We start from the raw sequence: 17,089 nt of genomic DNA, 5'->3' as shown, positions 1-17,089 counted from the left end.
TTGGGCTTCGGGGGCGCCCCCACCTTGGCCGCCTCCTCCTCCTTTCCACTATGGCCCATTAAGGCCCACTCCCCGGGGGGTTCCGGTAACCCCCCGGTACTCCGATATATGCCCGAACTCTCTCGAAACCTTTCCGATGTCCAAACATAGTCATCCAATATATTGATCTTTATGTCTCGACCATTTCGAGACTCCTCGTCATGTCCATGATCATATTCGGGACTCCGAACTACCTTCAGTACATCAAAACACGTAAACTCATAATACTGATCGTCACCGAACGTTAAGCGTGCGAACCCTACGGGTTCGAGAACTATGTAGACATGACCGAGACACGTCTCCGGTCAATAACCAATAGCGGAACCTGGATGTTCATATTGGCTCCCACATATTCTACGAAGATCTTTATCGGTCAAACCGCATAACAACAAACGTTGTTCCCTTTTTCATCGGTATGTTACTTGCCCGAGATTCGATCGTCGGTACCTCGATACCTAGTTCAATCTCGTTACCGGCAAGTCTCTTTACTCGTTCCGTAATGCATCATCCCGCAACTAACTCATTAGTCACATTGCTTGCAAGGCTTATAGTGATGTGCATTACCGAGAGGGCCCAGAGATACCTCTCCGACAATCGGAGTGACAAATCCTAATCTCGATCTATGCCAACTCAACAAACACCATCGGAGACACCTGTAGAGCATCTTTATAGTCACCCAGTTACGTTGTGACGTTTGATAGCGCACAAAGTGTTCCTCCGGTATTCGGGAGTTGCATAATCTCATAGTCATAGGAACATGTATAAGTCATGAAGAAAGCAATAGCAACATACTAAACGATCAAGTGCTAAGCTAACGGAATGGGTCAAGTCAATCACATCATTCTCTAATGATGTGATCCCGTTAATCAAATGACAACTCATGTCTATGGCTAGGAATCTTAACCATGTTTGATTCAACGAGCTAGTCAAGTAGAGGCATACTAGTGACACTTTGTTTATCTATGTATTCACACATGTACTAAGTTTCCGGTTAATACAATTCTAGCATGAATAATAAACATTTATCATGATATGAGGAAATATAAATAACAACTTTATTATTGCCTCTAGGGCATATTTCCTTCAATTTGCACCTTGTCATCTCCTATTTTATCTTACTGATGTGGCTGATGATATGAACAACATGCCATGCACATTAACCAAAATAGATACAGTGATTGTCTTTGCCCTTCATCTATGCTTGTTATGTTGACATGGTAATCCAGTAGTGTGGTGAAGCTCCCCACATTATGAACAATGCCAAATTATGCTATTGATATTTTCAACTTACTCTTTATTTTCTAATTTGAAATTGGATGGAATTGACAACACGGTTATCATCTTTGTTTATACACGTGCAAAACCTGCCATTGGGGCCTTCACACTTTGCGCCAGGCCCACAACTTACTCCGGCCTATATTCGGCCCAAATTTTAGTTGGGCCTTTTGTGGACCCAGCGGTTAGTTTGGCCCATGTAGCGTTGGGCCATTAACAGGCTGAATATTCTACTAGCCTGTTACGGCCCAGAAGAAACCATGGGCCATTAGCAGGCCAAAATGCATGTTGGGCCTCAATTTTCACTAGTCGTCGATGGGCCTTCAGCAGGCTGAAATGTAGACCGGGCCTTTTTTTGGCCCAGTTATATGACGGGCCGTTACCGGGCCAAAACATATCTCGGGCCTTAGTTGGCCCACTGGTATCATGGGCCTTTAACAGGCCGAAAGCTTAGTACAGGCATCAACGGGCCGAATTATACGACAGGCCTTTAACAGACCCAAAGTCACGTTGGGCTAAACTGTTGCCACCTTTATCACGGGCCATTAGTGGGCCGGATGTTGCATCGGACCATATATGGCCCATGGGCAGCACGGGCCATTCCCAGGCCGAAAGACACACCGGGCTGAAATGGGCCCATGTCTACATCGGGCCTCTAACAGACCGAAAGTCACTGGGCCATAATTGAGCCCAAATATTCGGCGAACAATTAACGGGCCAGATCTGGCTTCAGGCCGTAAATAGGACTTTATTAAACAGGCCGTTATTGGGCTGGCCCACTAGTACCTGATTAAGTACTACGGGCCTTTGACTGGCCCGGCCTTTTTAACCTATATGGGCCTCTGTTAGGCCCTGTCACGTGTCGACGTATCATAGGCGCGTCCTGTCCAATGAATGGATGACATCTGTCCCAACGGTGAGCCAACACGTGTTTCCTCCGGCCAATGAGAATTTTACACATGGAAAATCCTCATTAGTCCGTGCTGTTAGCGGGTTATCGGATCCAAAACCGGACCCGATAGCTTAACAGTGACCCGTTACGGTGGATGCCACGTGTCGGTCACCCTTGACGAAAGCACTTACATGACGCGACATTTATCATCATGGAATTGGACACTTTCATGATGATAATTTTGGTAATGTCATGGAACACTTCTACGACAGCACAGGTATGACTATCTTGATTCTGTCATAAAATCGTCATGGATGTACATGCATGACAGAAAACGTGACCTACTGTGACAAACACGTATCATCACGGAAGTGTATTTTTTTGTAGTGTGACGAGGAGTCTCGAAATGGTCGAGAGGTAAAGATTCATATATAGGACGATAGTATTGGAACATTGGAAGTGTTCTGGGGGTACCGGGTACGTATCGGGTCACCGGAAGGGGTTCCGGGCAACCCCCGGCAAGCTATATGGGCCTGATGGGCCAAGAGGGGAAACACACCAGCCACCCCCCCCCCATATGGGCTGGCCAAATTGGAGAAGAAAAGGGGAAGAAGGAAAGGGAAAAGGGAATAGGATTCCCCCTCTTCCCTTCCTACTCCGAATAGGAATAGGAAAGGGGGAGGCCAAATTGGGAGGACCCCAAGTAGGATTCCTCCTACTTGGGGCGCCCCCTTGGCTGCCTCTCCTCCCCTCCAACCTATATATAAATATGAGGGGGGCACCGCTAGAACACACAACAAACATTGTTAGCCGTGTGCGGCGCCCCCCTCCACAGTTTATGCCTCTGGTCATATTCACGTAGTGCTTAGGCAAAGCCCTGCGCGGATCACTTCACCATCACCGTCACCATGCCATCGTGCTGACAGAACTCTCCTCGTCACTTTGCTGGATCAAGAGTTCGAGGGACGTCATCGAGCTAAACGTGCGCAGAACTCGGAGGTGTCGTACGTTCGATGCTTGATCGGTCGGAACGAGAAGAAGTTCAACTACATCAACCGCGTTGTCAAACGCTTCTGCTTTCGGTCTTCGAGGGTACCTGGACACACTCTCCCCCTCTCCTTGCTATGCATCTCCTAGATAGATCTTGCGTGAGCGTAGGAAATTTTTGAATTTGCATGCTTCGTTCCCCAACACGACTTTCTTCGTAAATATCAAACTCCTCATAGACTTATAGAACCTGTGTATACTCACAAACACGTTAGTCCCTTAACATATAAGTCTTCAATACACCAAAATCACTAAGGGGCACTAGATGCACTTACACTTATAAAGGAACTATTTTTCCCAAAAGATGTTTCTTACGTTAAAAAGTAATATAACATATCTCTTCGTGTACCTTCGTTTATAAAACCATATGGCCGGATTGACTTGTTTGCCATAAATCTTCGCCCTTATAAAGGCTTTATAAAGTAGGACAAACACTCCTCGGCTGCTGGCCGAGGAGGTTGAAGTCGATGGTCGGTCAACAAAGTTTTGTATAATGCGGATCCGGGCATTAATGATGTAAAGTACTTGGATACATAGAATCATTACACGTGAATTGTGGTTAAAGTCAATTTACTCTAGATATCATCGATCCTTAGTTCAGCCACCCTTGCCCAAATTAAGGCTCGAGGGCTACTGGGCTTCACACTTCTCACTTAAAAGCCATTAACGGGTTACATCGATCCCCTGATCTGGTGTTGCCACCCGACCAGTGGCTCGGGGGCTACTGTATTGCCTATTCAATGCAGAAGATTCAAAGTGCCAAACAGTTTTCGAGGAGCTTACGATCCTCGGGTTGGTCGGCCGCACCCAACCTGAGTCTCGAGGACTATGCACACCGTGTTTCCGTTCTTACGTATGCTGCCGAGCTAGGAGTTGATCCTCAGGCCAATTTCGCGAATCGACCTGAGTCTCAGGGGCTACTGGGATCAGCGGTTTCATGTTTTCCTTCAGGCGCATCTCGGATTTTAGGCCGACACACACCTTGAGGGCTACTGGCTACACATCTCGTCAGCAAATAAATTGCACCGATCGGAACTAAATTCCACAAAAATTAGCCCACACCTGAGGTGGTTTACCACCCTAGAAGCAGTCCGGCATAAAGCTCGGCTATGAGTGGTTGGCTCCATAGAGAACCCTTCCGGCATTAAGCTCGGCTGAGCCCCTTCAACTTTTTCAAGACCGAGGTAATCTATGACACCTCAGATGTCGACTAGCGTTGGAGCTCGGCTGCAAATAGACACCTCGGATGCAGTCCGGCATTGTATCTCGGACGCAGGAGGACACCTCGGATGCAGTCCGGCATTGGAGCTTGGATAGAGTCCGGCGTTGGAGCTTGGATAGAGTCCGGCGTTGGAGCTTGGATAGAATCCAGCGTTGGAGCTCGGACGCGAGAGAACACCACCACACGGGAAACACTTAAAACCCGAGGTGTGGCGTAAAAACTAACAAGGCATTGATAAAGGCCGAAGACTTAAAGGGCTCCTTGGATGCCCGATGTGTAAACTCTTCGGATTCACTTCGGCAATCCTCAAGATCGAAGATCAGAAGATTTGTTGAACCAGTTTTCAAGACTGACGACCGAAGATGAAGAACAGTTCGGAAGAATCGAGGAGCATCCCCAACTTGAAGACCGGTTCAGGGGGCTACTGACGGTGTCCTCGACTAGGGGGTACTCACCACGTCATCTCCCGACCAGGTGGATCGGGCCGAGGCCCCCATGGAGGTTCATTCATGAGCCACTTCGGGCAGCCCATGCCGTATACAAGGAGGTTTCCACAAAACTTGGCGCCCAAGCCCAAGGTCGGGCCTATAGTAGTACCAAATGTGCCGCCAGCACAGGGCCCCAAATATCGATAATATGGAAACGCTACCGTCGGTCAATAATAATAATAATGGGATCGCTACAGAAGTCCATCGTGATCGTTTCGTCTCTTAATTTGGAGACTGGTCGTGTTGGCTTCGCTACAGGAAACGGGATCGTCTCGTCGCCTCCGCCTCATCAGATCGATCCTATTCAGGCCGCTGCCGCTGTTGCTTTCCTAGATTCCTCTTCAAAATTTCAAACTCGTCGCCTTGTCAGAACGATCCGTAACCAACTCCAACCTCCAGGTGCTTAGCGAGTCCTCCTTTCTGATTAATTTCGGTTCCTACTCCTAATTCCTAATTTCCTAATTAACTTTTGGCAAGGATCGTTACTTCGTCAGAGATCGGTTCTTACCTCCTCGGTTATCATAGTGTAGCAGTTCAACCGGACAGGGCCCAAAACTAGGTGGGTTAGACAGTTCGTCTAATTGCGAAACATTGACGCATGATCTCCAGGAGATATGATTTTTTATATGTCCAATTGTTATGTAAGACATTATATTATATACATTATAAAAAAATCTACAAGATATATATACATTATAGTTGCTCGTAAGTTCATTTTTTAGTGAGATAGGGCCCCACTTTTTAGTTTCGCACAGGGCCCTGGATTTTGCCGACTCGGCCCTGCCCAAGCCGAGGACTCTCCTAAACCCTAGGCATGTAGTGTATTATATAAACTGAGGCCAATCTAGTCAATAGATGATCTCATATTCATTAGAACAATCTCGTGGTAGATACATGTATCCTGTAATACACCCCAAATGAACACTATCAAAAGCAGGACGTAGGGTATTATCTCTTCGAGAGAGCCCGAACCTGGGTAGAATCCCGTGTCCGTGTTACCATTGCTCCAAGACGCCTAGCTTAGGACCCCTACTACGAGATATGCCGGATATAGAACCGACATCGAGCACGTTTGGCCTCGTGTTGTGTGGGCGACGAGGTTGTTCTCGACGTCGGTGTTGGTGTCAAGGCTTCTGTGGCAACGATGATGCTGGAGCGATGTCGAAGCCGCGACAATGGTTGTGGTAGTCGGCTCTTCTTTGGCGTGTCCGTGGGATTTTCTTAGCTGGTTTGTTGATGTGAAGTCGAAGCTGCAGTAGCGGGCCCCGGTGACGTACGATGACAAGCAACAGGTGGTTCGTTCGGTGATCTTATGCGGCACCAGACATGCCTAGTTCTCCTTCGCAACTCTTTGTTAGAGTCGGAGCTGCGTTGTCTGGTAGCGGGTGGCTGAGTCTTGCATGGATCTTTATATAGCCCCACGCGGCCTCTGCGATGTGGGTTGGGTCGACTATTGCCTATAGCAAAGTCGGAGACGTATCCTCGAGATTTAGGGATGGCGGTTACGCCTCTAGGGGATGAGTGATGACGATGAATCATGCTCGGTTTTTCTTAATTAACTGAGCAACTCTTTCCTTCTTAATGAATGCAGGAATTCTAACATTTCGATTAAAAAAGTAAAATGTAACGTCTATTGGATTTTTCAAAGTCAATTTTGTTTAGACTTGACCAAGTTTGTAGAAAAAATAATTAACATCTAGAATACCAAATCAATACAATACAATGCAATGCTATGTTTTATGATGGATCCAATATCATTGATTTGATATTGTAAATATCGATAATTTTCTCTATACACTTGGTGAAAGTTTACAAAGTTTCACTTAGGACAAAACTAATATGCACTATATTGACATGGAGGGAGTACCATATGAAAATATATTCTATAAACTTAATCAAAGTTATACAAAGTTTGACTTGAGATAAAACAAATATACTACCCACAAAAAAAAGATAAAACAAATATACATATGAACAAGGATACTTTCGGCATAATGACTAGTGAAACATGGAAGCCCCGAAAGACAGATGGAAGACAGTGGATGTGTGTAACGCGACGTTTGGTACAGTTGGTTAGGAGCAATATGGCTCCAAAGTGCTGTGGTTCGTTTTCCTTTGTACAGGAGTAAAATGATGCACATCTGTACGTATGAAATTACAGAGATTCATCACTCAATGGCACAAATCCATGTCCTAGAATGAGCCTTGGGTCCATCTTCTCACCTGGAAAAGGCAGAGGACGGCCTGAAGGCCATGCAGACCGGTGGATCAATTCTCAGGATGGACAGAACAGCAGATGGAATGCTCCATATCCCATCCCCACAGATCAGCCCGGACGCCACTGCCACCGCATAATCATCAGCACCCCTCCGGTTCAACTTCTGCCACACGAACAAGATTACCGTCCCAATCAACATGTCCACGCCGAAGAAAGCACCAATGTAGAACGGCACAGCCATCGCCATCGGTATGGGGATAAACCTCGACGCACTGGCGGGCGTCACATCCCTAAGGAGATTGATGGCCAACGCGGCCAAGAAGAATGCACAACAGATCTCGAGGCAGTGCTGGGGCAGAGCGGCAACACCTTCGACCCCAAGAATGGCCATCTCCCTGAAGATGATGGCGAACGGAGCCTTGTACTCACCATCAGGGTCGCCGATATCGAAGGCCACCCAGAAGAGCCACAGTGTGAGCGGAGCAATGACGCATCCGAGCACGACGCCAGTTAGCTGGGAGATGAACATTGAGCGTGGTGAAGAGAGGGTGAGGTAGCCGCACTTGAAGTCCTGCATCAGATCTGCCGCAGAGCAGGCAATGGACATGATTATGCCACATGCTGCAAGGCCGGCAATGACGCCACCATCGCTGCTGCCGACAAGCGAGGCGAATATAAAGAGGGCAATCTTGCCATAGGTGGGTGCAAGGTTCAAGTTTGTGAGGCCCATCCCGTAGGAGTTGCAGAAGGCAATGGCCGGAGCAAGTAAGTAGCAGACAAGCACAAGATACCACTTCAGCTGGGGAAATATGGTGGGCACAGCTGCGGTGGATATTGCTGCAAGTACAATGTAACCAGAAACAGCAAACCGTGTGGGTATCCTATCTTTGAAGAACATCTCAATTTGAAGCTCATCATCCCTTGATTGTCTAGAGTTCTTATTATCTGAAGAATATAAAGAAATGATTCAAGATGATATCTTGCAAGCAAATACAGTAACTAACACAATTGTACTACAAGGAAATGAATTACTGATTGACCTGTATTCCGTACAATCAATGCTCTTAGGCAACAAATTCAAGTCATAAAATGGTAAACGTGTTGTACAGCAAGAATTGCCGATGTTACCTTGAAGAGCTTGAACAGGCTGATCACCTTTTTTTAATTGCACAATACAGATTTCTCTTGCAATGACAACAAAGATTTTTACCAAGTTGTAGAGGCCATCTCCAAGTATGATGGAAATGGCTACAAAAACCTGCAGGGATAAACATCTTTATGATATGAAGAAAATCAACCATGGCCATGTTACATTTTTTTTGTGGGAACATGTTACATTATTTTCATATTACAAATGATTATCCTAAACATCAAAAAAATAAAAAAAATCCACGTGCATCCCATGTTACTTCCATGACACTGACTACAGTCAAAAGGACAGTTGTTTGCAAAAAGAATCTCTTCAAAAGAAATGCTTCGAATGAATTTGAAGATAATTGCGGGGTCAATTTAGTGGAATTGCAACCAAAGAGAAAACTGTCATCAACCAAATGAATCTGTTAATATAAAGAATATTACAGATATGATAAAATCCACCTTTATATATAGAAAGTACCTTGTAACCATATAGGCCTCTGAAGTCACTGCTACTAAGGTTATCTGGGTACCAATCACCAGATTGCTTAGCGATAAATGGCCAAAGAAAACCCCATGATATGACTGACCCAAGAAAAACTGAGCAGTTAACAATATGGGGAGAAATAAGACCATACCCAACATAACTGGGATTGAAGTTGAAATAAAACCTGCCAGAATGTGATAAACATAACTTCAGACAACTGGGCATTCTTAACTTGATCACAGATAATATATATCATACAACTTATAGTCAAGCTCAAGTTTGAATAGGTAAAAAGCATGACGTGTGGCAAACTAGTCATTAATGGTGTAACTTCTATTCTTATGTATTTTAAAAATCTCACTAGCACGGTAATAGGAAGATGCATAATTTGGGGGAAAGAATGAAAGTGAGCCCGTCAGTTATAATGTATATTACTTGTCTACGGATCTCAGATCCTCCCCAATGATAATGAAAATCTTAGTTAACACAAAATGCTGAGTAGATGATTTAGCAATCACATATGAAGTTCACATTCATCATCCACAGCTCATCCCAAGTAATCAGCCCACGTTCATTGCAACCACAATGTTAAGTGTGTCAGCATCAACGCGCGTACAGAAGAGGGGGGGGGGAGGGGGGGTGATTGGGGCATTGATGACTTACGTGTTCTTAAAAGCTGCAACTCCAAATGTTGGGAAATTGTCAAAACCACAAGAGTCACCAACACCACTAAAGAACCACTTAAAGAAGCTCCAGGCAAAACTCAGGCTCATGTACTTTACAAGGCAACGGACTTTCTTTCTGCAAGGCAATACAATAAAAATGCAGAAACGTGTGAAAAAGGGTATATACTTACAGAAATTAAAGTGGTGTATGAATACTACAAACAGCATAGAAAATTAGCAAGTCTCATGTATAATGTAGTGTCACTTGTGCTAAGAATTCTGTTCCGGAACCTAGAGGTTCTTATAATGCACCAAATGGTCAAACTTAATACGAAATGTTTGTGGCCATTAGCTGGCTCGATGAAAATGGATTGGCTAAGTTTCACACATCTGAATTCTCTATAAACCACCAGGTTTCTGCACATCTGTCCTTTTGGCACTGATGCCATGGAAGTGATAGTGGAGGTGCTAAAACTGTATGGAAAGATGAATTATTTCCATCGCTCATGCATCTCTACTTCCCACAGGCTCCATTTTAGCATAAGTGTTTTTCCTTCAGAGTTTAGAACATATGCATAGTCATATCTGGTGACAACAGACACGATCACGCAAGTTTGCATGATTGTGTATCTGTCACTCACTGGGAGGCCGGGTGGGAAGATTGTTAATCTGGCATCATCAAGAACATGTCATGCATATTCTCGGGATTGGTTATCCAGTGCAGCCAAAATTCTTGTTGTCTGGAGTACGGTTGAAAGGCATGTAATTATGCATAAAAAAGACACCGTGTCCATATTCTCGAAACTTAGCTAAGTACTAATTGCCATACCCTGTAACATCAGCCTCTTTTTCTCCATGCAAGCTATTAATCATCAGAGCTGTAGCTGTCCCACCAGGAAATGCAAGCTTGTAATCAACCACCAATACCTGCAGCACTTGACTTAAGAAACAATAACATAAACGCGGACTTTAGCTTTGTAGCCAAGGGTAAAATTTTCCAGAATCCATGTTTGCAACATTTCCATACAAGAGAATATACCTTTCGTAGCATGACAATAGCAAATGGCCCGAGAAGAGCAATGAGATACAGGAAACCGATCATCCAACCAAGCGAGGGATCTTTGACGTCTTCCACTCGGTTACCCGGATAGTCAGGCCCGACGAGCTCATACGTCTTCCTATCCATCGCGAAGATGTACGATGCCGAGCACCCTACCAAGAACAAGAAAGTGAGGGACGTTCCTTAAACTAAATGCTCGAGAAATTCGCGGCGACATGTTGCAGCTAACACTTAACACTGCAAGTAGTAGAGAGATCCTGACCGCTGAACGCGAGGCCGCCGCACGCGATGGCGCAGGTCTGGATGACGGTGTTCTCCTGCCTGGTGAACGGGCTCCTGCGGCCGAACCCTAGCCTCCCGGCGGCGGCCCGCCAGGCGGTGGTGAGGAAGAAGGCGAGGAGGCCGGAGGCGACGTTGAGGGCCGGGATGACCCCGACGGTGAGGTTGAGGCGGTGGATCACCAGGCAGAGCAGCGAGCCCAGCGCCGCCGCGACGGCGACGCCCCGGAGGGTGAGCTGCTCCCGCCATGGCGGTGGCGGCACGGAGGCGGAGGGTAGGAGGGCCCGGGCGCCGGCGGCTGGGCCTCCGGCGAGGAGTGGGGGGTATGACGTGGTGGCGCCAAGGGTTTGGATTTCAGCATCGGGTGCTGTTCTCATTCTCATTTGGATTTTTTGGAACTATTTCTCATGCAGCAAAGTGGACTCGTGATCTGTATGCTCAACCAAAGTCAAACTGCACAAGCAAATCGTTACAAGAAATCATCGTATCCGCTTGGTTGGCGTCAGCAATTACGTATACTTTATTAAGAAATCATCACAAGATACTAAAGTTTGTTTTCAAATGTACCCACAATTCGAACCATCACATGATACTAAACTTCTTCAAATTTGTGGAGCTTTGATCACTATAACTGTGTACGAACTTTTTAGGCATGTGAGATTTAGAGGATAATTGGTTTGCTGCCAACATTTGGCATTGCCAATACTTCGCAAACCAACAATTGGTAATATCAAAAGTTATAAAAGAATGGCAATATCACAAGTTGCCAAAAATTAACAACTTATTGTGAGGTTGACAGGTAACATGGTAACCAACCAAGCACTAACCGGCATCTGTCAAATTTTGGCATGCCAATTTTTAACATCAAACCAATCATGCTCTTAGTTCGAGGATAATCAAGCAAGTTCTGGAATTGTTTTCAGAACAGAGCCATCGAATAGTGGATTTCCTACTTTCCTGCCCAGCTTGGCAAAGCGCACAAGCATTTTATTTTTATTTTTTTGAGGCAAAGCGCCCAAGCATATGCAAATTCCCAGAGCCGTACCGCGCAAACACTAGCTCAAGCAAGCAAAAAGTGAAAACTGCAGCATTGGAAACATAAAAAAAACGCAAGACAACAGAGAGGGGTCGAGATATCAACAGAATGAACAGAGCTGCTGCTATTTTTGCCGCAGTATTGATTTACACGTGTGTGAAATAAATATGTACACGATGTGGTTCTCTTCTATTTGTGGCATCCCAATAAAACAAACATTCTAGCTACAGCCTATTTACGCCCTAGGCAAGAGATGGCTTGAAGTACATGCACATCGGCGGGTCAATCCTCATGATAGAGAGTATTGCAGAAGGGACGCTCCAGATGCCGTCACCACAGATCAAACCCGAAGCAACCGCGCCTGCAAAGTCCTCCGACTCCTTGCGGTTAATCTTCTCCCAGACAAACAGGATGACCGTCCCAACAAACATGTCAATCGCAAAATACGCTCCAATGTAGAAGGGAACAGCCATGGCCATTGGGAGTGGGATGAATTTGGACACGCTGTCTGGAGTGACGTCCCTCAGGAGGTTGATCGCTATGGCTGCAAAGAAGAAGAAAGAGCAGATTGCTAGGCAGTGTTGGGGGAGGGCCGAGAATCCTTCGACTCCCAAAATTGCCATCTCACGGAAGATGACAGCGTATGGAGCTTTGAACATGCCATCAGGATTGCCAACATCAAAGGCCGACCAGTAAAGCCAAAAGGTGAGAGGAGCAATGACACAGCCAAGAGCAGTCCCAATCAATTGTGACACAAACATGGACCTTGGTGAAGAGAGGGTAAAGTAACCAGTCTTGAAGTCCTGCATGAGATCAGCAGCTGTGGATACTATGGACATCATGACACCGCAAGCTGCTAAGCCGGCGATCACACCACCATGCTGGCCAACCCATGAGGCAAAAATGAAAAGGCCAATCTTTCCGTATGTGGATGCAAGGTTCCAGTCTGTTAGGCCAGTGCCGTATGAGTTGCAGAAGGCGAGTAGGGGTGCAACAACATAGGCAGAAAGGACAAGGTACCACTTGAGCTGTGGGAACATCATTGGTACAGTTGCAGTTGAGATTGCTGCAAGCCCCACATAACCAGATCCTGCTAACCAGGGAGGGATACTGTCCTTTACAAATACGTCATTCAGAAGCTTCTCTTCAGAAGATAATTCAGAACTTTCATCATCTGCAAAATAGTAAGACATGAACAAGATGAGATGCATGACATGTGATATACTGGTAGCCTGGTAGGTGTAAAGCGTACAACAAGAACATTACCATCCTGAGCCCGGACAAGGGGAAGCCTTCCTTGCTTTGATCGTGCATTCATTATTTCCTTGATAGTAGCATAAATGATCTTGATGAGGTTATAGATACCATCACCAAGTATCACAGATACAGAGATGAAAACCTGGAAAATGGGATGGAGAGACAATTTAGTTTTCGCGAAACATAAGCTTGTGAAGAGTTGATGAGTAAAGAGTGGTGAGTCTGTGAACAAAGAATAGTTTCAGAGTTAAACGAGCTGCCATCTATATATTATAATTCGCTAAGAACTAAATTTTTTCGAACAATCTGAATATTGAATAAATTTTTAATGCTTCCATCACAATGCCAGCTAATGAAATGCATAACAGCAAGGGAGTCATTAGTATTACTCCATGTTTACTTCAACAGCATATACAGATTTACTTGGCTAATTATTATCGAGTGGAAACAAGCCACAGTTTGTAACAAGTGATCATAATCTAGTTCTAGATCTACTACAAAAATCACAGGTGGATTGTCAAGCTGCAGCCTGCAGTATGTAATTAAATGTTGTTATAGATGTAATGAACAAACAAAATCTTAAATCAGTATACCTTGTATCCATACAGTCCTTTGAAATCATTGCTTCCGAGGCCAGCTGGGTACCATTCCCCAGCTTTTGTGGATATATACGGCCAGAGAAAACCCCAAGATATGATGGCTCCAAGAAGTGTAGAGCAATTAACAATGTGTGGGCATATTAGACCACACCCAATATAGGTTGGACTGAAGTCAAAATAAAACCTACAAAATATGGAATAGGTAAACTTTTAGTATGGCCTAAAGGATAATCCATCTTAGATGATGAGAAATTCCACATGATAACTAAGTTATAGCAGTGAGAGGAGTGGTTAAAGGCCGCCAAGGGGGCAAAGAACGCAAATTTCTTTCCGCGCTCAAAACTAAAATGAATATGCATTTTCACTTACGACTAGTAAACCTTAGAGGAAATGACAAAAACAAATTAAAAGCAATCTTACGTGTTCTTAAATGCTGCAAGTCCGAGAGAAGGGAAATTATCGAAGCCACAAGAATCCCCAACACCACTGAAGAACCACTTAAAGCAATTCCAGATAAAACTTATGCTTAAATACTTTCCAAGACAGCTAACTTGTTTTCTGCAACCATAAATAGAAGTTCAGTATAAATACAAAGAAACTTGGAACACTGCTACAAAGGAATCAAAGGACATTGCAATTTAACAAGTATATGCTGCATAACTAGCTGTACAGACAAGAGGAACTGTCATTTTCTATCTTCAGCTCCACCCTCCGTGCATAAGTTAAACATTTCATGTGCACTCTCTTTCCAAGCCTAATAAGCTATTATACATAAATAAAACTTACGATTGGCATTTCCTATTTGTGCTTTACAAGGAAAAAAAAAGACAAAACTACCTAGCACATCTCCTCAGTAAAGTTCAGTCCATATACAATATCACCTAAATGCTGGTTAGATTACTGTGGCAAATAGTACTTATGTTTCTGTACAGAGAAAAGGTGCCATCGATCTTATATAACTAAAAGAAGTTGCATTGATGGTTAGAAAGATGGTGCCAAAAATACTCATAGCAATAGGAAATATATATGCTAAACTTGGATTACCTGATATAGCAGTAAAACTACCATAGGTACATTCTTTTTATTAGTTTGGGACTATTAATTTTGCATTTGTTTTACAGCATAGTTTCGTGCAAAAGCCCAATTTATTACATCAGCGGACTACATTTCAGTTAACAGTGTCATGCATATGAATATCTGATTGTGTCACAGGGAAGAAAGGAAATTTAAGGACAACATACTCAACAAGAAGAAACAATGCACCTTGAACTATCTCTGCAAGCTAATTTATTTTTCCACTAAAGTAACGAGCAAATGTATGTTTCTTACTCTGCAAGCTCAGCTCCAGAAGTAGTGTGAAAGCTATTTATCAACATAGCTGTTGCAGTTCCACTAGGATAGGTCAGCTTGTAATCAATTACCATCACCTAGCAAAAACAAAAAAAGACTTCAGTTTACAAGGTTCATATTAGACACGTCCAAGTTATCCCACTTAATCAAAAAGAAAAGGTGGTCAGGTAAACATAAGATGAGTGAATACCTTGCGCAGCGCAACAAGACTAAATAGACCAAGAAAGCTAACAACAAACATGAATCCGATCATCCAACTCAGTGAAGGATTCTTAACATCCACCGCCCTGTTACCAGGATAATCAGTCCCGATGAGCTCATAAGTTTTCTGATCCATTGCAAGCATATACGACCCAAAGCCACCTGCATCAACAGAAACATCAATTGATATTGTGAGCTCAATGACAAGGGTGCAATTGCAAGCAATCATAGCAACCCCTCCCACTCACAATGCAACACCAAAACCTGGTATTTATGATGGAAAATTTAACATTCCCTGCATCAAGATACATAATAGTTGGCATAGTATGAGCTCGACGAAAAGGGGGCAAACTATCATTCGGCAATCCTCCGACTCCACAAGTACAAATGCAACACTATAACCCGATATTCATGATGCAAATTTGGCATTCACTGCGTCAAAATAGATACCCCGTACTTCTGAAACAACAAATGAGAATCATAGTTCCACAATTCAGGAAGGCTTCTAGTTAACTGGTCTAACCAAACGTAAGTAATAAGCAACCCAAAGTCACACGGCAGAATCGCATCTTCCCACCTAACAAGTCAAGCAAAGCAATCTACTCCCTCCGTCCCAAAATTCTTGTCTTAGATTTGTCTAGATACGGATGTATCTAACACTAAAACATAACTAGATACATCTGTATTTAGACAAATGTAAGACAAGAATTTTGGGACGGAGGGAGTACTAAGTAACGTTGAGAAGAAGACGTACCGCTGAAGGCGAGGCCGTAGCAGGCGACGACGCAGGTCTGGATGACGGTGTTCTCCTGCTTGGTGAAGGGCTTGGAGACGATGCCGAACCTCTCGAGCGCGGCCGTCCAGGTCCGCACGAGGAAGTAGCCGAGCAGCCCGGCGGCGACGTTGAGCGAGGGGATGATCCCGACCGTGAGGTTGAGCTTGTGCGTGATGAGGCAGAAGAGCACCCCGAGGATGGCGCTGACCACTATGCCCCGCACCGTGAGCTGCTCCCGCCACGGCGGCACCACCTCCGCCTCCGCCGCCGGCGCGACGCCGCTGCCGCCGGCGAGGAGGGGCCCGGTCATGTCCGCCTCCGATCCCATCTTCGACGCCGCGGATGCTAGTGCCGAGGCGAGGCGACCCTCCTCGGATCTCACGGATTCGGGGGATAGCTGGTTTCGTGTGGGAGAGGGAGAGGCGACGCCGACGAGGGAGGAGGTGAGGACTGTGCGGAGGCGGGGAGGGTGTATTTAAGAGCCGATTTACTGCTAAACTAACAACTGGTTTCGGATATGGCCACCGCAAAGCACAGACACCTGGTGTGATACGGGGTCCATGACATGTGGGGCCTAGATTCCGTGACCTTTTCTTTCGGGCCGTGGCACCCTATCCCGAGTGCGGACCCACCTGTGTCCCGAGTTGGATTCTTCGTTTCACCCGTTTCAGACGTTCAGAGTTTGATTTTGATTTTATTTTGACATGGTATACAGAGGAGCAGTGCTATGGGGACGATAAAGTTTGGACGACTTGTGCACGACGGTTAAATCCAGCCGAAGAATGTCGAGCACAGCCCAGCAGCGGCCGCTGGATCCCTCGATCGTGCAGTTATCGTCCAAACACTGTCGTGTGTGAAGCATTTTCGTATACAGAGTTTGATTTCGTCTAAAAGGCGTTCAAGCCGAGCGAGAGAGACGTGCCGGCGATCCACGCGGGGCCCAAACGTGCCGGTTGAGCGGTTGAGCCCACCACGGTAAAGGTTCCGGGCCCGCCTGTCATGGCCGTCGAAAGGAGCGGAATAGTACGAGCGCCGTGAATCTTGCTCGAACTTGGGGACCTCGAG

General features: G+C 45.3%; 2 protein-coding genes across 4 annotated transcripts; both read right to left on the bottom strand.

Moving 5' to 3' along the window:
- Nucleotides 1–6,703: 6,703 nt before the first annotated feature.
- LOC123053151 (probable metal-nicotianamine transporter YSL5) lies at nt 6,704–11,264 on the bottom strand. Of its 3 annotated transcripts, XM_044476562.1 has the most exons (8): nt 10,790–11,264; nt 10,507–10,679; nt 10,297–10,394; nt 9,466–9,603; nt 8,797–8,986; nt 8,310–8,439; nt 7,187–8,126; nt 6,704–7,104 (listed from the first exon to the last, which is right to left on the bottom strand). In XM_044476562.1, exons 1-8 carry the CDS (start codon nt 11,187–11,189, stop codon nt 6,900–6,902), a joined length of 2,274 nt encoding a protein of 757 aa, XP_044332497.1. In that variant the 5' UTR covers nt 11,190–11,264; the 3' UTR covers nt 6,704–6,899. The 3 variants fall into 3 exon arrangements, with proteins under 3 accessions (XP_044332497.1, XP_044332498.1, XP_044332499.1); XM_044476563.1 differs by having other exon boundaries at nt 6,828–8,126; nt 10,790–11,262; XM_044476564.1 differs by having other exon boundaries at nt 6,886–8,126; nt 10,989–11,055.
- A 678-nt stretch (nt 11,265–11,942) lies between these two features.
- On the bottom strand, nt 11,943–16,481 carry LOC123053152 (probable metal-nicotianamine transporter YSL6). The gene is made up of 7 exons (XM_044476566.1): nt 16,004–16,481; nt 15,239–15,411; nt 15,028–15,125; nt 14,119–14,256; nt 13,693–13,882; nt 13,109–13,241; nt 11,943–13,016 (listed from the first exon to the last, which is right to left on the bottom strand). The coding sequence occupies exons 1-7, from the start codon at nt 16,350–16,352 to the stop codon at nt 12,085–12,087; spliced, it is 2,013 nt and encodes a 670-aa protein (XP_044332501.1). The 5' UTR covers nt 16,353–16,481; the 3' UTR covers nt 11,943–12,084.
- Nucleotides 16,482–17,089: the final 608 nt, after the last annotated feature.

Source organism: Triticum aestivum, chromosome 2D, assembly GCF_018294505.1.
Source record: "Triticum aestivum cultivar Chinese Spring chromosome 2D, IWGSC CS RefSeq v2.1, whole genome shotgun sequence".
Classification (NCBI taxonomy): Eukaryota; Viridiplantae; Streptophyta; class Magnoliopsida; order Poales; family Poaceae; genus Triticum; species Triticum aestivum.
Note: the sequence above shows the minus strand (reverse complement) of the source record. Positions and strands in the feature narration are given on the sequence as shown.